General features: G+C 37.9%; 3 protein-coding genes across 3 annotated transcripts; 1 reads left to right on the forward strand and 2 right to left on the reverse strand.

Moving 5' to 3' along the window:
* Positions 1-1304: 1304 nt before the first annotated feature.
* WRKY7 (WRKY DNA-binding protein 7) lies at positions 1305-3494 on the reverse strand. The gene is made up of 3 exons (XM_021428334.2): positions 2502-3494; positions 2281-2406; positions 1305-1952 (listed from the first exon to the last, which is right to left on the reverse strand). The coding sequence occupies exons 1-3, from the start codon at positions 3290-3292 to the stop codon at positions 1790-1792; spliced, it is 1080 nt and encodes a 359-aa protein (XP_021284009.1). The 5' UTR covers positions 3293-3494; the 3' UTR covers positions 1305-1789.
* A 6493-nt stretch (positions 3495-9987) lies between these two features.
* Positions 9988-13207, forward strand: LOC110416228 (cysteine proteinase mucunain-like). Its single transcript, XM_021428137.2, has 5 exons — positions 9988-10537; positions 11381-11616; positions 11734-11874; positions 12217-12669; positions 12816-13207. Exons 1-5 carry the CDS (start codon positions 10063-10065, stop codon positions 12909-12911), a joined length of 1401 nt encoding a protein of 466 aa, XP_021283812.1. The 5' UTR covers positions 9988-10062; the 3' UTR covers positions 12912-13207.
* A 2444-nt stretch (positions 13208-15651) lies between these two features.
* On the reverse strand, positions 15652-17744 carry LOC110416950 (transcription factor LHW-like). Its single transcript, XM_021429099.2, has 7 exons — positions 17485-17744; positions 17278-17331; positions 17070-17201; positions 16865-16973; positions 16717-16758; positions 16558-16614; positions 15652-16483 (listed from the first exon to the last, which is right to left on the reverse strand). Exons 1-7 carry the CDS (start codon positions 17733-17735, stop codon positions 15875-15877), a joined length of 1254 nt encoding a protein of 417 aa, XP_021284774.1. The 5' UTR covers positions 17736-17744; the 3' UTR covers positions 15652-15874.
* Positions 17745-18125: the final 381 nt, after the last annotated feature.

Consider the following 18125-nt stretch of genomic DNA (forward strand, 5'->3'; position numbering starts at 1 on the left):
TTCAGGGTTAAGCAATAGATAGTTTACGTATAAGTGATTGCTTAGCAGAAATCGAAGTGCTTGGTTTGTAGCACATTACTCTTTTTCTATTTTCGTGGTTTCAAAGTAAAGTTTGCCTTGGAGATTCATCGATCCCTTCCCTTTTTCATTCCTAGTCCGGAGAAAAAGCTTGATTGACCAAACTCAATCTGCTATGCTTGAGCAACAAGACATGAACAGAGCTCAAGCATACAAAATCATAACAGAACCTGCAACAGGAATAACTACAAATTTCTTGTGTCTTGACGGAAGGAAAGCAAGGTGACGTTGTACGTTTCACCACAATCATAATTGAAAGTATAACAACTCAATTGCAATGACAAACTTAACCTTAGAAATTGATTTTGAACAATCTTGGTTCTTGTTAGCTTGTGACAGATTACGCAAATCCTGCACAAGCTTTTGGTGTTGGTGAATATATATTTTCAGTAGGAGCAGAGAAAAAGCAAGGTTGACTTGAAGCGAGTTAAATCGATCATCCCAGAAGAAGAAAGTAGTAGGCTGCCATGGCATCTTGTCAAAGTGAGCATGGGAAACTTTGAAGTAATGTTTCAGAGGCGCCATTAGTCAAGAAACCTAGATACTCACTGCACACAGCTATAAATGAAGAAATTCAAAAGCACCTTTGTAATGTTGACTAAACTCGTCTATCTAAAGTGTAAAATTTCCAAAGGAGGATGTGAGGTCGTATTCATCCCAGGGAATTGTTGGAACATTGAAACTTGCAGAATAGGTAATCAGCTGGTACTTTTCTTTTGAAAAAATGAAAGACTAGAAATTCAAATGTGATGAACAAGTGTGGAAAAAGATAAAAGTAGATTACAGTTTAAGTTTGACCTAAACATGGAAAGGTTTTGGGAAACAACGAATGGTATTTCTAAATTCCTTTGATATTGAAACGAAAAACAAACCAGTGGGGTACGACACACGAACGCGCCAGACCGGCCAGTTTGACTTACGATTATTGTGCGATGTGAAATGGGGTTCTCTCTAGACCAAACCGCCAACACTATAGATTCTCTACCACTACCAAATCCGACCATAAATCCATGATCGCAACTTCAGTCCACAATATTCGCAGAATTGGAGCTTGGAGAGATATCAGACGCTGACAAAAAAACCACCCACGGCCACACTTATCTTTCCTTTTCTTTATCACACTCCACTCAACACTTTAAAATACGGCATCAAGGGTCAACCTTCACTTACAAGACAACATCCGTTGTTTAAAGAAATCAATAACAAAAAAAATTCTTATCTCTTCATTGACTGCAACACCCAATTGCTTCATTTATAAAATAATGGATCAGAGCTTTTAGTGGACATTGGAACAAATTAAAGTGAGAGCATCCTCAGCAAGATCCGCCACCATGTTGTTTGTATATAATATATAAATATATATAAGGGAAAAAATTCTGGTAATTGAGTATAAGAACATTAAGAAATAGAAAGATGAAAAAGAAAACCCCATTTCTTGCATGATTCAGCTCCACCAAATCCACAATCTCTCCTACGCTATGGCTATTTTTTCTTTTCTAAACAAAGTCTGGTGCCCAAACCAAAAAAAACAAGGAATCCTATATCGTCTCTTTAAGAACAGCTAACGTAACCACTAATCAATCTTCTTGTCTTCTTGGAGACAGAGCCCCGGCTCTAGGTTGACTATCTGAACAACCCTGCAGATGGCCTAATCTTTTAAGATTTCCCTTGGAATTTTGATGACCATTTCAGGGCCGTTGGATGGTTTGGACTAAGATGACTCCAGGACCACGGCTGCCGGCGCATCCGTGATGTTGTGGCTGTGATTGTGATCTCCTTCATATGTTACAATTAGCATTCTCGGATCGTCTAGAGCTCGTTCCACATGTTTCCTCGCAGGGCAGCCCCTCACGCTGCTACACTTGTAATAGCCCCTGAATTTGCCCAATAGCAAAGCGTTAGGGGAAACTCGGGACTGAGTTAAAGTGGACTCACACGCCAAACAAATGTATCATAACTCAGTAGACAATTCAATGCACAATACAAAAAAGTCAATGACAATTAATCGCCGCCCAGAAGATGACAATTGCAGTTGAAACAATAACATTCAATGCAAACTTGAATTATTATTTGGAGGCTTTTGGTCAAACCGCAAACGGGTGAAACAACTAGTTAATAGCCCACGATGAGAACAAGGAAACGTAAGAAAATAAAGATTTTTGACTGATCAAAGGGTGCAAAAACCAAACAATTTTTACACACCTTGGATGAGGAGAACCCTTGATTGGTTTCTGGCCATACTTTCTCCAGGAATAATCATCAGGAGGAATATCAGCCATCTTGTTGCTAATAGCTGGAACTCTAATCACTCTCTTCACTCTCGATTTCCTGCATAACAAAATTTCAATCGAAAGGTTTAGGCTTCAGAACCAAATCAATTAAATGAAGAAACTATATGTACAACTGAGAAATGAAAAACCAACCTTTTCTTGGAGCAGTGGCAACGGCCAGATGAAGACCCACACTTGAGAGCAGCATCATCCATGGAATTGCACTTCCTTTTCAGAGAGGAAGACAAAGGAGGTTTACCAGAAGAAGGTACGTGCGAAGGACTAGTGAATTGGAACCCAGAAGAGAAAGATGGCTGCATGGTATCAGTATCCCCTGTCAATGAAGACATAAAAGAATTCCCAGCAGACAAAGGGGGAGAAGATGTGAAATTGATAGTAGTAGGCGCTTCATTTCTCTCCAAAAGACCACTCTTTGCCACCAAAAGAGGATTGGTTTTACTCTGGTGGTGATTATGAGGCAAAGGAGGCAACCTATGACCTGGGGTTGGACAAAAAGGCTTGAAAGCAGACACCTGATCTTTGTTTATTTGAACAGAACAAGTCCCTGACTCTTGGATCTTCTGCCGAGGTTGTTGTAAATCTTGTTGCTGTTGTTTCTCTTCTTGTTGGAGAGAAGTAAAAGGAGCACGTCTAAATCGAGCATGGCCAGTTCTTGGTCGACCAAGTAAAGAAATAACCTTCTTGAAGGAATTAACAGTCTTATCTGTAACAGCTTGGATTTCCATGGCTGGCTCTGGACCTGAAGGAGAAGAAGTTTTAAACGATGCATCTTGATTGTAGAGCTGTTGACTGTTAGACATCAACCTTATCAATTCTTCAACACCTTGAATTCCAGCAGTTGCAGCTTCTCTCAAAGCATTTTCCTCCATTTTCCCTGCGAAACTATCACCACGACCGTATCCCATCATCAATTCCACAGCCATCTCTCTTCATCCAAGAGGAACAAAGCCCACACACAATTTTGATGACCCAAAAGAAGCAGTTTATAAATATAGAGAAAGACAAGAAGAGGGAAAATAAATTGAAACAATGACGATGAAATTTAAAAAAGAAGAAGAAAAAAGCAAAAGAAAAAAAAAACAGAACTCAAAAAGCAAAGAAAGAATGTGAAAGATGGTTATGATAAAAGAAAGGAGCGACGGATTCGAGTCAAACTGATGCCTTCACAGTGCAAGGCGTTGGGTCACTGACCTGTCGCTTCTGTTACATTTTGCCGTCAAACTCACCAACCAATCAAGTCGTTCCACGTATCCAAAACTTTGTCAGCACATTGACCAACTCGCTTTAAAAGTGGGTCCCTGGGCAACGGGAGAAACCGGTTTGGAGACCATGTCGAAATGATTAAAAAATGGGATATGGTCAAAAGGTCGTGATTAGCCGTTGGATTCATGACTCGGTAAAATCTGGGCTTTTTTTTGGTTTTTGTGGGTTGGAGACAGTGGGGAAGAGTTGACCTTTAACAGATTTTAATGCAAAAGAAATTTAAAATTTTTTTAAAGTCATTCGTGGGACCCCCCCTCTTTTACCGGAAACCGGAAGCAGCGTCAAAGTCTCGTCCCACAAGTCACATGGGATTCTTTCTTCATATCAAAGAATTGGGTCCCACAGGCCGTTTTGATTTAATAAAATAATAGTGTAAGTTTTGTTTTATACCGTTTGATTGTCTCTTTTTCATCATTTCATATGATATCATCCCGTTGAATTTCTGATGAGAGTCTTAAAGGGTTTAGACCCTATGCCTTTGGCTTGATGCTTACAGCTGGACGTTGAAAAACGTTTTCTTTTTCTAAAATTTAAAAAAAAAATACAAGAAACAAACTGGAAATTGAAAGTAAGAGGGTAATTATATCAAATAACTCCACTTTCTTAAGCTGGAATTAGTTGATTGATGAGGAATTATTTTTTTATTTTCCCCTTGGGCCTGCATTTGTGAAACCAAATCAAATTGAATAATATCGCGTTTTGCAAGAAAATCAAGTCAACGTTGACAAAGCACGATACCAAAACGTGTTCTTGAAATAAAATTATACTCCAGGGCTTCAATACTGTATAAAAATGTCAATTGAATAATTGATATCCTAAGATTTTTGTGATTAACTAAAACGATTTTAGGCGCTAATATATCTTGACCTTTCCCATTTCAATGTGTGAATGTTGATTGGATTAAAAACATTGGGAAGACCCAGCTTAGACACATATTTTAGAATTTTAATTGTGAAAAATCAATCGAGAAGAATTTGAAAAGAAATTTAAAAGATGATTGTTTTTTACCATAGACCAAATGGACATTTCACTTATATATAATACTAAACTAGAAAGGCAAAAGCGTAAATAATAGTTGTAAAAAAAAAATGATGCTATGTTGTTGTTCCTGATAGAGGAAATAAGTCTCTTTTTCAGGTCAACGTGACATTACGAAAAGGGAAAAGCAATCATGCACTATGAGTATGTTCCTCGTAAATGTTGCTTGAACCAAACAATAGTAAACTAGTTTTAATCTTTCAAAATTCAACTAATTCTCTTTTATAAAAATAATTTCAAGAACTCTAATATACCAAAGTGAAGATATTAAATGACAGACTAGGACAGCGAATGTTCACATCTGCTGAGAAAAAAAAAAAAAAACGAATGTTCACATCCAAATTCAAAGTATAACAGCAAAATTATTACCTGCTCTGAAGAGGAGCAAGAAGGCTTTGTTTTAGTAGGATTTTCAGAGAGAAAACAATTTTGCTTTGGTAGCTCAATCTCAATGGGGATAGACTATAGAGGGAGAGTTGAATTTTAAATAGAAAAAGATGGATGGGATCATGTAAGGAAAGCAAGAACTTCGCGGAGGGTGAAATTAGTCGATGAAGGTCATTAAATGGGAATATGATACTTACAAGTAATAATAATCCCATTAACGGGTGGAATTAAAATTAAGACCGAATTGTGCTGAATTATGTTGACTTCCTTGATCTCTCCTAATCAATTATCTTAAATCGTGGGCTGGTAACAATCTTTCTATGTTTTTTGCATTTGACGACAGGCTCCCTCCGATCTGCTTATAAAACTTACTGCTAGTTATAATATGTGCTTTTTATTTTAACTGAAGTTTAATGAGGCTGAGGCCTCTTTTATTGAACATGAAAAGGACTACAATAACAAGTTTGACACATTATTTGATAGTGAGTTTTATTGTTTTCAACTATTGTACATGGAATGACCCAATCACGCAGAAAGGAGGATCGAATTCAGAATACTACAGGCAACACGTTTTTTGTTCTTCCCATTTTAACAACAACACGTACGTTTCTGTGTCTGTACCCCAAAAAACGTGTTTCAGCGACATGGAAAGAATCAAAGACTTTGCTGTATAATCCTTGATTAATTTTTGCCGAAAACTTCTGAGAACGAGACTTGGGTTGGGCACCCAAAAAGACCTAGGGAAACCACAAGTCTATGGTGCATCGGACAAGTGCTGCCAAGAGACCCTTAAAATTTCACCCACCGAATAAGGTAGCCCAAATTCCAGACTGTCCAAGTGGCCCATTGAGGAACAAAAGAAGGCGAAATTATTGTTATTATTATTATTATTATGTATGGAGCTAATCTGAAATAAGACACTATGATATTTTGAAATGATTACTTGTCTTTACACTGGTCAGCTCTATAATTTGTTTTGATAATCCTAAGTGGTCTAATAAAGTATGATGCATCAAGGGATTAAGGCATTGGTAAGCTGATCAACTGTTTATTAAATCTCTTTTCTCATAAATAAACGCGTTAATATTCAACTTTATTACCATAATCAATGGAAATATTAAAAGCGAATGTAATCATTAAATTGATCTCCTATATATATATTAATATTGTGCAAGAGACTCTTACAAAAGTAAAACCATAGAGCAGGCCCAATGTTGGGCATGATCGAAAACAAGCATTAGCATGCTTCCATCAAGCCCATGGCCGATGCCTAGGCCTTTCTGGTGGGCCGGGTGGCTCAGACATTGAATTCGCAAATTGCATGGGAAAAAACTTCATCATTGACTGGGTGTTGTGATTAGCTTAAAATAGAAGATAGGAAAAGTCAGTGGTGTTGTTAAACTCATTTTGAACAAAGCCCATCTTTCCTTTGTCAGTTTCATTCAACTTTACTGTTGGCATGAAAATGATGGTACGAGATGATAAATTTGTGGTGAGGCTTCAATATCGAACGTCAGCTTAAAAGGAAGTCGTGGAGATGATTTCTTTCGCCTATGGACAAAGAAGAAAGATTCCATTCCTACTAGGGCTAAAGATGGATTCTGTGTCGTGTAATGTAGGACAATAGTTTTAGTGTTTGTTTACTAATTATATCATTATCCTCCATTCTATTTCTGCCAATCATCCCTAGTGTCTACCTCTGCGTTTAACAATTAGACAAGTTTCTTTAAACACCAAGAAAATTGAAATCCTTAAGCATTTTCTCCAGCGTAAAAGGTGGACCAATGCCATAGCCCAAACGCATCACGCACCCAATGTTGCAGTTTTCTTAAGCGGTTAAGAAGCTGCCAATACTTTACCACTTCTTCTCCTTAGCCATGAGCCAAGCCCATCGATCAACGGTTGATATCTTTTAACAAACTGTCAACTGCAACTGGTATCTGGCCCCACCCCCCATGGGCCCATCCCAGCTACAATCACGGTAAGTAACGAGTGATGGTGAAGAATCTTCAAAACTTTCTGGCAAAGCCTTACAAATAAAATGGAGAGGAGAGTTGGAACTGGAAAGACAGTGACATGTGCGCTTTTGGTGGTTGGATTCAGTAAATTTCAATTAGTAGAGAATTGCAGCGGGAGAGGCTAGGCATTTGGCAGGCGAAACGAAAATCAACACTTTTGGAGGCTTGCGTATTATTATAGAGAGAAAAATCTCACAATCTGCAGCAGCCTAGCTGTACACCTGTTATTATTATTATTATTTTTTGGCTTTTTCAGGTTTATTTGTTATGGGCCCATTTGGACCAGTATCATGGCCTCTTTATGGGCGCTGAACCGAGGGTCCTGATGAAAATATCTTCTCCTCCATCCCCATTATTAGTTTTGTGGAGCTTTCTGGGTATGGAATGGGTTCATCTGTTGGACCCCCTTGCATCTGCTCCGAATCTTTGCTTTTCCTCTTTGGTAATATCTTATTTTTTACTTTTTTAAAAAAATTTTTTAAAATTATCAAGATTGGAAAGAGAAAGTTTTCTTATTTGATGGTACTGAAACAATGATACATTCTTAGAAATTGATAATTGAAAAGGTTTTTCTTTTACTTGCAATATTATGTATGTATCTTAATTATAAAAAAGTTTAATGAATGTGGCATTTGAATATAATTACTTATATTAAATAGCATCAACAGCTTTTTATTTTATAATATGAAAGATCCTTCTTTTCAACCTATATATATTAAATATCAAAATTTTTAAAAAAATATCACTAACCCTGCTAATTAACTCCTTATTAGAACATTTTTCAATCATATATTTCCCTCTCATTGAAGCTAATAACAATGGTTGATAAGTAAAACCATTTATGTGATATCTGAAGCGATCACCTACCCCACTACCAGCATAATTCAAGGAAATAATAGTATGATACTAAGCAACTTGCTTGGGTTCTTGCTTAGTTAATGTTGCTATCATTATTCTCCAAAAACTTATCCATAGAAAATCCCCCATCTTTATTTGTCTGTATCCTAATCACTGTTATAGGCATAACATTCATAAGCAATCCTACATCCAATGCATGGCCCTGCCCCCTTTGGGATCAACGTCATTGTAATATTTTTCTGTATTAAAATATCCAGAAATGATATATATATTAAGATGTATCAGACTTTGATAACTTAAATATCCAGAAATAATGATAGTAATATATAGATAGGCGAGAAAAAACAGAACATGGCAAAGCTAATTAAGCAACATTAATTGAATGGCTATTGACCAAGAGTCATATTCATAGGAAAAAATTAAAAAAGTTGGATTTTTTTTAATGACGGAGTAATCAATATTGTACTATTTAACATTGATAATTAAAATATTATTTTTAAAAATTAATAATGAAAACAAAAAATTAAGTAATAAAAAACGTTATTTACTCTTTAAGCAATCAAATGGAAGAAAAACCTATGTTTTACATGTGCATTTTGGATTCAGGGCAAGTTGTTGAGCGAAAATGGTAGGCGTCTCAAATTTCTTGGGGAAAAAGGTAATTAAGCTTTTTATTTTCGAGAAAAAAAAAAGGGAAGAAAGATGCATGTGCAACGTTGATTAATCCCTTGTTTGTTTCCCATTTATTACTGTTGGTCTTCGTACCAATTGGCAACAATCATCATCTCTAACAAATCGATAATGCTTATATAATTAATTAACTAAAATGTTTCACATGTGTAGCAGGTGCAAGTGGGAGAGAGGTTTGAGGCCTCTTTTCTGGGCCATTACTCTGTAATATTATTTGTTTATTTCTCTAAAAGTTAATGCATGTCATGAGAAACATATGAGATAATTTTTTGTTTCTTCACGAGGAATGGGTTGAAAAGATTTGACACAGTGCATTTATTAGATATTGTTAGAGTGTTCTTGCTTCTTACCCCATACGCATGGGATTTAGAAGGGAAAGAAATGAAAGAAAAAGAAGAAGAACACTTCAAAACAAAGAGAAAATGAATATGTTTGGTTGAAGGGTGGATGGTCCTTGACAAAATCCTTTGTTTATAATAAATTGTGGTTGAAGTCCATGCATTTTTACAGATTCAACGAATTCAGACAGTGGAGCAATATTCTTATCCTTTTTTTAATTTCCCTATAAACAATAAAAAATGCTTTTGAACTTCATATATTCTTAGCAAAAGCAGAGGATAAATTATGAAATAAAAGAATTTGGCGGACGATTAAAGATATTAACAAAGGTTAGGTATTGCAGCGAAAACGTTGACAAAAATCTAATCTATTTATTCATAAAAAAATATCTTAATGATTTTCATTGAGCTTGGTTAACCCAAGGAAAAGAGAAGCCGTGCCCGTAAGTAACTCAACTAGCTAGGCGGGCGATGATCCAATCCTGAATGAAAGCGAAACGGGGGCGAAATTATTGAGGCAAAAACAAAAGTCATTCCTACAACCTTTCCGTTGGGTCCCACACCAAGACTACAGGCCCTCTCCCTGTCTCCCTCTCAAGCAAGAAACACCGATAATTTACCGAGGTGGAAGTTCAAACCTGAGACTACGTGGCCACTCCTAATCCATTCCCTTAAACAAAGTTACCAACCAATTTAGTTTGCCATGCGAATCACGCCGAGGTAGAAACATGTTTTAACTGCGGTCAAATTTGCTGTCTGCATTATTACAAGAGCTCCGATTTCCGTGGGCAGCTCTCTTTCTCCAACCTATCACATCTCATCCACATGCCTATTGGCTGTGCTGTTCTCTCTTGTCAGTACCCTTTTATCTTCATTTTTCAATATTATGTGGATGCAGATGTAGAATAATAAATAATAAAATAATAGTATATGAATTTATTTATTTTCCATTTAAATTTCTTCTCCATCTAATAATAATATTGGACTTACCAACTTCATACCGTGAGTAATTTATTTTCTCCTTTATAAACCCACCATCGGTACCACTTCTTCTGCCCCACACATTCAGAATCCTGTGCCTTTTCTTCTTCGTCTTCAGGCATGGGTTCACAGCGATCAACTATGGCTATGCTCTTGCTGGTGATGTTCACTTTATCATCAGCTCTCGACATGTCGATCATATCCTACGACGAAGGCCACCCCGACAAGTCAAACTCCATTTGGAGAACCGACGACGAGGTTATGGCCATGTACGAGGAGTGGCTTGTAAAGCATGGCAAGGCGTACAACGGTTTGGGGGAGAAAGAGAGGAGGTTTGAGATTTTCAAGGATAATCTTAGGTTCATCGATGAACATAACGCTGATGAGAGCCACAGTTTTAAGGTTGGGTTGAACCGGTTTGCTGATCTGACCAACGAGGAGTACCGTGCCATTTACTTGGGAACTAAGAAACCCGAGAGGAAGGTTTCCAAGAGGAGTGATCGTTACGCGCCAAGTCTCGGTGAAGAGTTGCCGGATTCCATTGATTGGAGGGAGAAGGGGGCTGTTGCTGCGGTCAAAGATCAAGGAGGTTGCGGTAAGTTTTCTTTTTTAACCCCTATTGACTTTTGATTCCGTAATTATCTTCCGATCTTAAGTTTGCTTGGGTTAATTTTTTTCGTAGTACCTGTCTTTGATGGATGTTTGTCTGTTTGAAGAGTAATTCAACTAAGTTAAGTTATCGTCTTTAATTGCTACTGCCTTTTATTTGTCAAATGGTAACTATTTGTGCCAATTATATTTGATCAGACGATTTTCTCCATATGAACATTAAGAAACTGTTCCGGGACTATGGCTTTTCTGGTATTCCGATCTGAGTTCTAACATACCCTGGGAGTGTTTAATAATTTTAGGCCAACTGTGGCATGATGAGACAAATAACTTTGTTTATTCTTAGATCTTCAAGCACAAAGAAAACGTTTCAGAGGACATGAGGGAAGGATCCTGGGGCGTGTCCTGGTCTGAGGGAATCTTTACTTGAGTGGTTTGGATAAGTCATAAGTCATGATACTTTGGAGTTTCATGAGAACACTGGTTAGTTTAGCTTGGTTATATGGACCACTCAAATACTGACACCATCAATCGTAAACAAATATTATAAAGTTCCCTGGAGGGGTCCGCATATATTTTGAGTTGATGGGTTAACTTTCAGATTGGCTGCTTTCGGTGGGTAAGGACTAAGGAGTAAGGTGCGTGGCACGAAGTTTCAGTGCCTACTCCAGTATCAAAATAAAAATCATGGGAGAGCACACTTGTTGAGATACGGCGGCTAGTTTGTACGTAAAAAATACGTAATGAATTAGAGCCCAGTAGAATAAGAATGTTGAGAATTACATGTTTTGATCAGATGGTTTTACTGACTATTTAATGCTAAATGTAGGGAGTTGCTGGGCCTTCTCAACTGTTGCTGCGGTGGAAGGTATAAACAAAATTGTTACTGGGGACCTCATCGTCCTCTCTGAGCAAGAGTTAGTGGATTGTGATACAGCCTATAATGAAGGATGCAATGGGGGCCTTATGGATTATGCCTTTGAGTTCATTATCAACAATGGTGGTATTGACACTGAAGAAGATTACCCTTACACTGGTCGTGATGGCACATGTGATCCGTACCGGGTAGGTATTTAGTTTCAAGTTCAAAAGGGAACAAAAATGGTATTTCCATCCAGAAAAGATAATAATAACAGCGATTTTTTCTCTTCCTTCCTGACTCTGGTGATTCATCACCTGCAGAAAAATGCCAAGGTTGTTTCAATCGATGAGTATGAAGATGTTCCAGTAAATAATGAGATGGCATTGAAAACGGCAGTTGCAAATCAACCAGTGAGTGTTGCCATCGAAGCAGGAGGCAGGGCTTTCCAGTTATATCAATCAGTAAGATTCTGCATCATCAACATTACTTGCTTTTCTGACCATAATTTAGCTTTAGGATGATCCTGAGAGCATGTATGATTATGGTTAATTAATGCAACCTGAAACGATCTCGTGGAGTTGATGCTACTATTTGTTACAGCCTTTGATATAGAAAGAAACACCTCTTTTTCCACCCATAAAAACTAGATCCCCAAGGGCTGAACCTGAATGCTTTGCTGCTAATTATTTGGATTCGATTATTGAGTCTGAGCACCATTTAATAAATTTCATACTTATCATGAAACAATTACAGTCTTCTTAAATGCGGAGTTCATGTATCTACTTTTCTTCCTATTTCTTTAGGGTATATTTGATGGAAAATGTGGGACACAACTGGACCATGGTGTGACTGCTGTTGGATATGGCGCAGAGAATGGTAAAGATTATTGGATTGTGAAGAACTCATGGGGAAGCAGCTGGGGAGAGGAAGGCTATATTAGGATGGTGCGAAATGAGGCCAATAGCGTAACAGGGAAATGTGGAATTGCCATCGAAGCCTCTTATCCTATCAAAAAGGGTCAAAATCCCCCCAACCCTGGTCCCTCTCCTCCATCTCCGATAAAGCCTCCTACCGTTTGTGATAGTTATTACACCTGCTCTGAAAGCAATACCTGCTGCTGTGTCTACGAGTACTATGGCTACTGCTTTGCTTGGGGATGCTGCCCACTCGAGGCCGCCACTTGCTGTGACGACCACTACAGCTGCTGCCCTCATGAATACCCAGTCTGCAACATAAATGAAGGCACCTGCTTGATGGTATGACTTAAAATATGACATTGCATTGTTGCAATTTTTATTATGCGAATGACATTTTTTATTTTGTTCCCCTATATTCCTTTAGCGATTTTTTTCTCTCTAGAAGTTATTAACTTTCTGTATGCCTGGTTGAATTGGCTTTGCAGAGCAAGGGCAACCCATTGGGAGTGAAGGCTCTGAGGCGCACTCCTGCCAAACCTTTCTGGGCACATGGAAGTGTAGGCAAAAAGAACAATGCTTAAGTAGTAGCCTGGGATTTTAAGCAGTAGATGATGTTAAAGGGAGGATGAAAGATGCTCGCCGGCACTCAATGTTCTCCTTGGTTTTATCAGACTGCAATCCTCCTTTCAATTTCATACCCAAGGATGGATGGTTTATAAAAGTTACTCAGATGCCAATTATGTATATAGCGTCCTAATTATCCATGGTGCATTGGGGAAACAGACAGAACGCTGCCAATTTCTATTGTTCTCTGTTTATCATGTCGTCATTTAGCAATAACTTTTAAGAATTGATTTGTCAATCCTTTCCTGCTTTATTGTTTGCTGCGTACTCATTTTTCATTCTTTCTTTTTTGACTGGTTCTGAATCATTTCAAAACAGAAGTTGAAGATATAGATGCATTTAAAAACCTTGATTGCAGGGGCATACACTACAATTTGTAGAATCCAAATATCCATCATACTTTTCCACATAATTGTACGGATGGATAAGCTGGGACAATTAGAGGCCGGGCACAATAAAGTGCCTCTAATCACAGTAGAAAGCAAATTACTTGGTGCTCAAACAGCTTCGTGCGTTCATTTAATGGTTCTGTTACTGCAGGTTCCTTTCCGGTACCAGAAGATAAATATTAGTTTGTCTGGTTTTCCTTCGAGAAAATGACTGTTAATTGTCATAGTTGCGGCTTTAAATTTGCACCGGCATGATCAAAGGCGTTCATGTAGGGATAAAGTCCTTGCAAATAAATGATTCAGTAAATTTGACATTAAGAACTGAAGATCAGAATTTAATTTGTCTTGTGGAAGGCAAGTGCCCTCATCAGCCTTAAATTGGACTGCTATGGATGGCGTGACAAATTGGGAAGCAGCCTTTAAATTCAAAATGTAATCTGCATGCATAAAACAATGTCCAAGAACGCTTGACTGTGCTTCCCAGATAGAGCGCTCAATTACAGCGCAATGCTTGACAACTTATTTCTTCTGCAGATTTTCTGCTCCTTTCTCATATGTGACTCTATCCTCCTGAATGCCAACTACCCAAAGTTGAAGAAAAAGGGAAATTTTATCCAAACATGTTGTTACAAGAGGAATCAAATTATAGAAAGGAAACTCTATTTCCATTTTTGGAATGTCCCTCTAACTTGGAATATAGAATTCACATAACTCATAAAACCAAAACGAATGTAGTGAGGATTTGTAGCCTTTAACTAAAAAACAGAGGAACCTAATTTTCTTTTACTGCATTGAAATCACAAGCAAACTTACTTTGCAGCACCTTTAAGATATTCTGAGCTTCACTTTTTTACTTTTTCCAGACTTAACAAGCTTTCAGAATCAGGTATTGTACTGATTGTTGACATGTGCTGCAAATTCAGAAAATATAGGTGTGGACATTTAACATTTAATTTCACAAGCGTTTTGAAAGATAAGGAACAAATGCAAATGTCAACAAACATAAAACACAAGCTTGATGACATGACAGTAAATTTGTAAATATAGCTAAGAATCCTTACAAGCGACTTGTCTTCATGCTAGATAATCGCGAAGAGAAGAATCCCAGTGATGATAGCATACAGCCCGTCCATCAAAAGCGAGGGAGGATATGCCACCTCTATCAACGCTTTCATTTCATCACATTCATCATATATAGCTAAGTTCACCAGAGAAATTAAATTGCTTCATTGCAAAAAGAAGTTTGATTTGCACTGCTGCAAGTTGCAATGAAAGAGATTACATGTGGAAGTTGAGATCTGTGCTATATTTACTTTGAAAACAACAAATCCAACTTCTAGTCTCTGCACCAACATAATCGGAGACATGCATTTCACTCAATTGCAATTTATTTTTGTGATAAAAAGTTTGTGGTTGATATTTTCATTCAGTAACCAATCAATTTATTGTTAGTTTACAACAAAATTGTACGTTAAAAAAGAGTTGTAACCAACTAAACTATATTACAAGTTTAAAACTGTGACAAGAGGTAGATATACAGACTTAATGGTGTCGCATTCAGTTAGGGCTGCTGTCAACTTGAAAGCTGCAAGCAGGGGAAGCAATCTGTGAAGGTTTTTCTAGACTCAAGATAATGTGTTTTTAGACTAATGTTACTATCTTGCCTGCTAACAAAAGGGACCCTTGCCCAAATGACATGTCTCACAACATAAAATCACAGCTCATTTTCCTAGATTTGTATTAAGGACCCAAAAGTATTGAAAGGCAGAGAGGTTGGGGGACCATCCACTCCGTCGGAGGGGGGCCAGATACCAAATGTCGCATACAACTACTCAATCCCACCCCCCCAACTCAATTATCCGTCGTCATTGTTCATCTTTATTTGGTTTTTCCCGGGGACCATTGCTGAAAGGGACAAGGATAGACCATTGGGGCTGAAACCCCACCCTTGCCCTTAGTGAGGAGTTGCCTTCGGCAATTGGCATAACCCATAATATCTGTCTTGATTACGAAAGCACAAAAAACCACAATCAATGGTATGTTTGGCAATTTATTAAGTTATAAGCTCGCATTTTGAAATCTAAAAGCACAGTTTTGTTCTGTTTACTTCTTTCAAATCACCACTTGGCTATCCATTTGTCTCTTTGTCTCCTCTCCGTCAGATACTAGAAGTGGTCTCCTTTTGCATGGCTAAATACCATTATCATCAGTTTCATCACCCCAAAATAATATTATTAGGAGAGGCCAAATCCGGAGCCCTTGACAGCTCCAGAGCTTTGCTGGTTTAAGGCTTGTTTTCAGTATTAAATGAATGGAAAAGCATGCTGAACTAATTGTATATATTGGAAGCTGATAAGTTGCTTATACAATAAATCAGCCAGCTAATTACATTTTATTAAGTACTTCTAATATTTTATGCATAAAAACACAACAGAAGGGTGCAGAAACAACTAATTGACCTAAAGAAGCCAAATTATAATTTCTGATAACAAATACAGTTGATTATCCTAATTAGTTGAGCTTCACAATACTTAGTTTCTGAGAGGTCCAAATCCTAGTTCTACTACTGCACCATCTTGTAGCACTAAATTAGCTTTTACAGGGCTTGGCTTCTTCTCTTGATCAGCTTCCAATTGACTTGAAGGTTGTGCTTTTGTCTCAGCAATTTGAACTTCACCTAATGAACCTCTATTATCAGCCTTCACTTTCTGGCTTGTATTGTTGGTGTTGTTGATCATAGCTATGTCAGTAGCTTCAATGGCATTATAAGATGGGATGACAGAGGGTAGCTTGGATAATAAAGCTCCAAGACTGCAAGACATAGTAGGAAGAAGGGGTGGAATTGACCAAAAAGGTGGTCCAGTAATGCCGTTTTGTGGGCTGTTCCAACCTAAGTTGACGGACTTGATTGGAGAATCCTCTGGTCTTTCGTCGATCAATCTTTTTGTTCCACCTAACTGGCGGTTGTCGTCGAGACGGAATGCTGTTTCATGGCTGTCAAGTATCTGGTTATTTGGTTTAACGACGTATGGATGTTGGATTGGTAAGTATGATCTTTGTATGGCAAAGACGCCAGGTATGCTCTGGAGATAGCTGAATTTCCTCTGTATGCTGATCACCAGATTGAGATCTTCCACAATCTGAAAAATCCATTACTCATTGACTGACTTGAAACCAAAAGAACAAAAAGAAAAGCGAGAGAGAGAGAACAGACCTTGTCAAATGAACCAAGTTGAATGATGCCTTCTCTGACTGAAATGATGACAATTGTCTGTAAATCAAGCGAAACTGTAATGAGCATTTTTTATGGGCTATTGCAGCGGTTACGGTTTGGAATTCTCTTTTCACATTTTTCCTTCGTGTAGTTACTAACCTGAATGCCTGAATTGAATTGAAATTCCCACGCCCTTGGTTGCTGCTTATACGATCACAAAACTGAAAAATCAGGTTACAAGAAAAAGTACATTGATATATGCAATGAATTTTGTTGAGGATAAAAGTAACTATCAATGTTATCTTACAGGCTCAATAGACATATTCCACGAGGAGATGAAGCTAGGATCATTGTCATTTGGGGTTTCTTTATACACCCATTTGTGACTGTTATCTGCTGCAATCTTCCCTACTAATCTGTAATCAAGGTGCCATTAACTTAACCATTTAGCTCTTGAAATAATTACTCAATTTCTGTAATTAGGAATCCAATGTAATCAATGGAATTCTCACCCTTCTCCATAGTTGTAGACTTCATGGGACATTTTGAAGAAAACATCAGCTCCAAATCTCCCCTTTACGTAACCACTTCCAGCACGCTCACATTCATGGAAGTCACAGAACCCATCTTCCCAGACAAGAATCCTAAAACACAGCCATCAGGAGCTTACAATTGAACAAAATGAAACAGGGTTTTGGCACAAAAATTTAACTGAATTACCAGTTCCTTTTGTTTCCTTTGGAACGATCAAGAGCACTTCCTCCATAATCCCACCTGCAAGAGAGCAATTTGATCTACAGGCATTAAGTGGACATGACATTAGACAAATTCATTATCACTTGGTTTTGACATTAAGACTCTGCTGAACCAACCAAGCATGTTGGCCATGACATTTACTAGTATGCTTTCAATTTCCCTTTTTCTTACTTTGGTGGCGGATAATTTCGCGGCAGTATCCTCCAAAACACAGCATAAACCCACTTTGAAGAAGAAGAAGAAGAATCTGAATATGAACACAGGCTCCGTAGCGTGTGCTGCAGGAGACAGTTAAGCATGGGAAGTCCACCTTCCATTGTCATCCACAAGCGAGAGAAAGAGAGTGAGATAAAGAGAGCTGCCACCGGACAAAGAGTCCCAGTTAATGTCGCACATATAAAAGTAAAGAGCACGAAGAGCATGGCCACATTCCAAACGCTGAGAATTCAGTGTAAGCAACACGCTCCAATTAAGTTCATTTGTTCACTGCACCCTCTCATTAGTTTCATGGCGGGACCACTCATTTATGGTTGATTCAAATGTAAGAAAAAACGACCTGTTTGCACCCCAAAACAAAATTGTTGGCAAGTTGGATACACTCTCCTGCTGGGGACTTGGGGATGGAATTTCTTGAGCGGACAGCTTCCGCACAGAAGCTTCTTTAATTACGTGTCTTTCCTTAAGAAAGCAGAATGGACAAATATGAAACGGCATGAAATAGTTGGTTTTAATAATGCTGTTTGATTAGGATATGATAATGTGAGAGTTTTAATGGGATAATCTCACCGTGCAGACTGTAGTGTCTCACTTGT

The sequence above is a fragment of the Theobroma umbraticum genome, unplaced genomic scaffold (assembly GCF_002168275.2).
Source record: "Theobroma umbraticum cultivar Fairchild unplaced genomic scaffold, ASM216827v3 scaffold_51.0, whole genome shotgun sequence".
Taxonomy (NCBI): domain Eukaryota; kingdom Viridiplantae; phylum Streptophyta; class Magnoliopsida; order Malvales; family Malvaceae; genus Theobroma; species Theobroma umbraticum.